General features: G+C 39.1%; 1 protein-coding gene across 1 annotated transcript; it reads left to right on the top strand.

The window, feature by feature from the left end:
• Positions 1-796: 796 nt before the first annotated feature.
• Positions 797-3,008, top strand: LOC138338786 (uncharacterized). The gene is made up of 5 exons (XM_069289873.1): positions 797-1,113; positions 1,395-1,488; positions 1,545-1,809; positions 2,005-2,082; positions 2,683-3,008. The coding sequence occupies exons 1-5, from the start codon at positions 797-799 to the stop codon at positions 3,006-3,008; spliced, it is 1,080 nt and encodes a 359-aa protein (XP_069145974.1).
• The last annotated feature ends 260 nt before the right edge of the window (positions 3,009-3,268 follow it).

Raw genomic sequence — 3,268 nt, 5'->3', positions numbered from 1 at the left:
CACAGTCTCTACTCCAGTCGGTGACCCAATTATAGCTTGATGGGTATATAGAAATTTCCCTCTCACAGTATTCAGAAAGTCACCTCAGCAGATCTAGTAGAGTTAGAAATGGTAGACATAGATTTCATTCTAGGCATGGATTGGTTTCATTCCTGTTATGCCTCAGTCGAATGTAGAACTAGGATTATTCCTTTTTAGTTTCAAGACGAACCAATCTTAGAATGGAAGGCTAGTAGCTCAGCGCCTGTGGGTCAATTTATTTCTTATCTTTAAGCCAGAAAGATGATATCTAAAGGTTATATCTATCACCTAGTTCGGGTTAAGGATTTTATTCTGCAAAACCCAACTCTTGAGTCAGGTCCAGTAGTTTGTGAATTTCAAGAAGTATTTCAAAAAGATCTTCCCGGGGTTCCTCCCGAAAGGGAAATCGATTTTGGAATTAATCTTCTTCAAGATACCCAACCTATTTCTATTCCTCCTTACAAAATGGCTCCAGCATAGCTTAAGGAATTGAAACAACAGTTGAAAGACTTTCTAGATAGGGGTTTCATCATACCTAGTATTTCACCATGGGGTGCACCAGTATTGTTCGTAAAGAACAAAGATGGTTCTCTCAGAATGTGCATTGACTATAGAAAGTTGAACAAGTTCACAATCAAGAATAAGTATCCCATCCCCAGGATTGACGACTTTTTTGACAAACTTCAGATCAGGTTATCATTAGCTCAGAGTCAGAGATAGTGACATTCCGAAATCAGCCTTCTGAACTCGGTATGGTCATTATTAATTTGTAGCTATGCCATTTGGACTAACTAATTCTCCTGTAGCTTTCATGGATTTGATGAAAAAAGTGTCCAAACAGTACTTAGACTTGTTCGTTATCGTCTTCATTGATGATATCCTTATAATGAGTGAGAAAGAACATGGAAGTCATATAAGAGTTGTTCTGCAGACTCTCAAAGATCGCCAATTATTCGCTAACTTTAGTACATGTGAGTTTTGGTTGAAATCCGTTTCTTTCCTTGATCACATTGTATCTAACGAAGGGATCCACGCAGATTCAGAAAAGATAGAAGCAGTGAAACAATGGCCTGACCTACCTTTGCTACAGATGTAAGAAGTTTCTTAGCTCTAGAAAATTATTACAGAAGGTTCGTGGAAGGATTTTCATCCATAGACTCACCATTGACTAGGTTGACTTTAAAGATGGTCAAGTTCCAATTCTCAGATGATTGTGAGTAAAGCTTCGCAGAATTCAAAACTAGATTGACTACAGCTCTTGTCTTAACTCTACCAGAAGGTTAAGATGATTATGTGATCTATTACGATACATCAAGAGTTGTCCATGGTTGTGTGTTGATGCAAAGAGATAAATTTATATCTTATGCCTTTAGAAAGCTTAAGGTGTATGAGAAGAACAATCCAACTCAGGACCTCGAGCTTGGAGCAGTGGTTTTGCACTCAAGATATGGCGACACTACTTGTATGGTATTCATGTAGATGTGTTTACCAATCATAAGAGCCTTCAGTATGTGTTCACTCAGAAAGATTTGAATCTTCACCAAAGGAGATGGCTTGAGTTCCTTAAGGATTATGATATGAGTGTGAATTATCATCATGGAAAGGTGAATGTAGTGGCCGATGCTCTTACTAGATTATACATGGGTAGTGTAGCCCATGTTGAGGAAAAAAAGAAAGGAGCTAATGAAGGATGTTCACGGACTTGCTTGCTTGGGAGTACGCCCTATGATGATATCAGACAGCGGTGTAACAGTTTAGAATGGGGAAGAATCATCTTTGGTAGTGGAGGTTAAATAAAAGAAAGAGAGTGATACGATCTTGCTTGAACTAAATGGTGCAGTCAACAATCAGAGAGTGGAGGTTTTCTCCCAAGGGGGAGATGGTGTACATTGCTACAAAGATAGATTGTGGTTTCTTGATGTGAAGAGTTGAGGCAGCATATTCATGCAAAAGCTCATAACTCCAGGTATTCTATTCATCCAGGTGCAACTAAGATGTACCGCGATCAGCGGGAAGTATATTGGTGGAATGGCATGAAGAGGGATATAGAAGACTTTGTGAGTAAGTGCCCAATTACAAGCAAGTCAAGGTAGAACATCAGAAACCAAGAGGTATAACTCAATAGATCGATATTCCTACTTGGATTGGGATATGATCAATATGGATTTAATCACAAGGTTACCTCGTACTTGCAGACAGCATTACTCAATTTGGGTGATAGTTGATAGGATGACTTAGTCTTCTCGCTTTTTGTAGGTCAAGACTACATAATCGGCAAAGGACTATGCCAAGCTTTACCTTACTGAAATTTTGAGGTTGCATAGGGTTCCTTTATCTATCATCTCAGATAGAGGTCCTCACTTTACCTGTCATTTCTGGAAGTGATTTCAAAAAGGTCTTGGAACTCAAGTTAACCTTAGTATAGCATTTCATCCACAAACAGATGGGCAGGAAGAGCGTACCATTTAGACCTTAGAGGATTTGTTGATAGCTTGAGTGATCACTTTCAAAGGTAGTTGGGATGATCACCTTCCTCTTATTGAGTTTTCCTACAATAATAGCTATCTTTCCAGCATCCAGATGGCCCATTCTGAGGCCTTATATGGGCGTAGATGTAGATCTCCTGTTGGCTGGTTTGAGAAGTTGAAGCAACTTTGATAGGGCCAGAGTCAGTCCTTTTGGCTATGGAGAAAGTGCAACTCATTAGATATAGACTTAAGACAGCCCAAAGTCGTCAGAAATCTTATGCAGAAATAAGGAGAAGGGAATTAGAGTTCCAAGTTGATGATTGGGTTTTTCTGAAAGTCTCACCTATGAAAGGGGTTATGACATATGTAAAGAAATATTTGCTCAGTACTAGATATGTAGGCCCTTACAAGATCTTGAAAAGGATTGTCAAGGTGGCATATGAGTTAGAGTTGCCAGCAAAATTAGCAGCAGTATATCCGGTTTTTCCACATCTCACTCTTAAAGAAGTGTGTGGGTAACCCAGCCTCTATGGTGACATTATAGAGTGTGGTGGTGAAATATAGTCTTTCCTATGACGATGTACCATTAGATCTTGATCGTCAGATTAGATGGTTGAGAAACAAAGAAGTCGCTTCAGTCAAGGTTTTGTGGAGGAGTTAGTCCGTAGAGGGAGCTACTTGGGAATGCAGAAGCAGCCATTAAAATCAAGTATCCTTAACTTTTTACTTCTGATTCCACTCCATCTTGAGGTAATAGTTCATCTTAAATTTTATAGTCA

Source organism: Solanum lycopersicum, chromosome 10, assembly GCF_036512215.1.
Source record: "Solanum lycopersicum chromosome 10, SLM_r2.1".
In the NCBI taxonomy this organism is placed as follows: domain Eukaryota; kingdom Viridiplantae; phylum Streptophyta; class Magnoliopsida; order Solanales; family Solanaceae; genus Solanum; species Solanum lycopersicum.
This window is presented reverse-complemented; position numbering and strand designations above follow the sequence as displayed.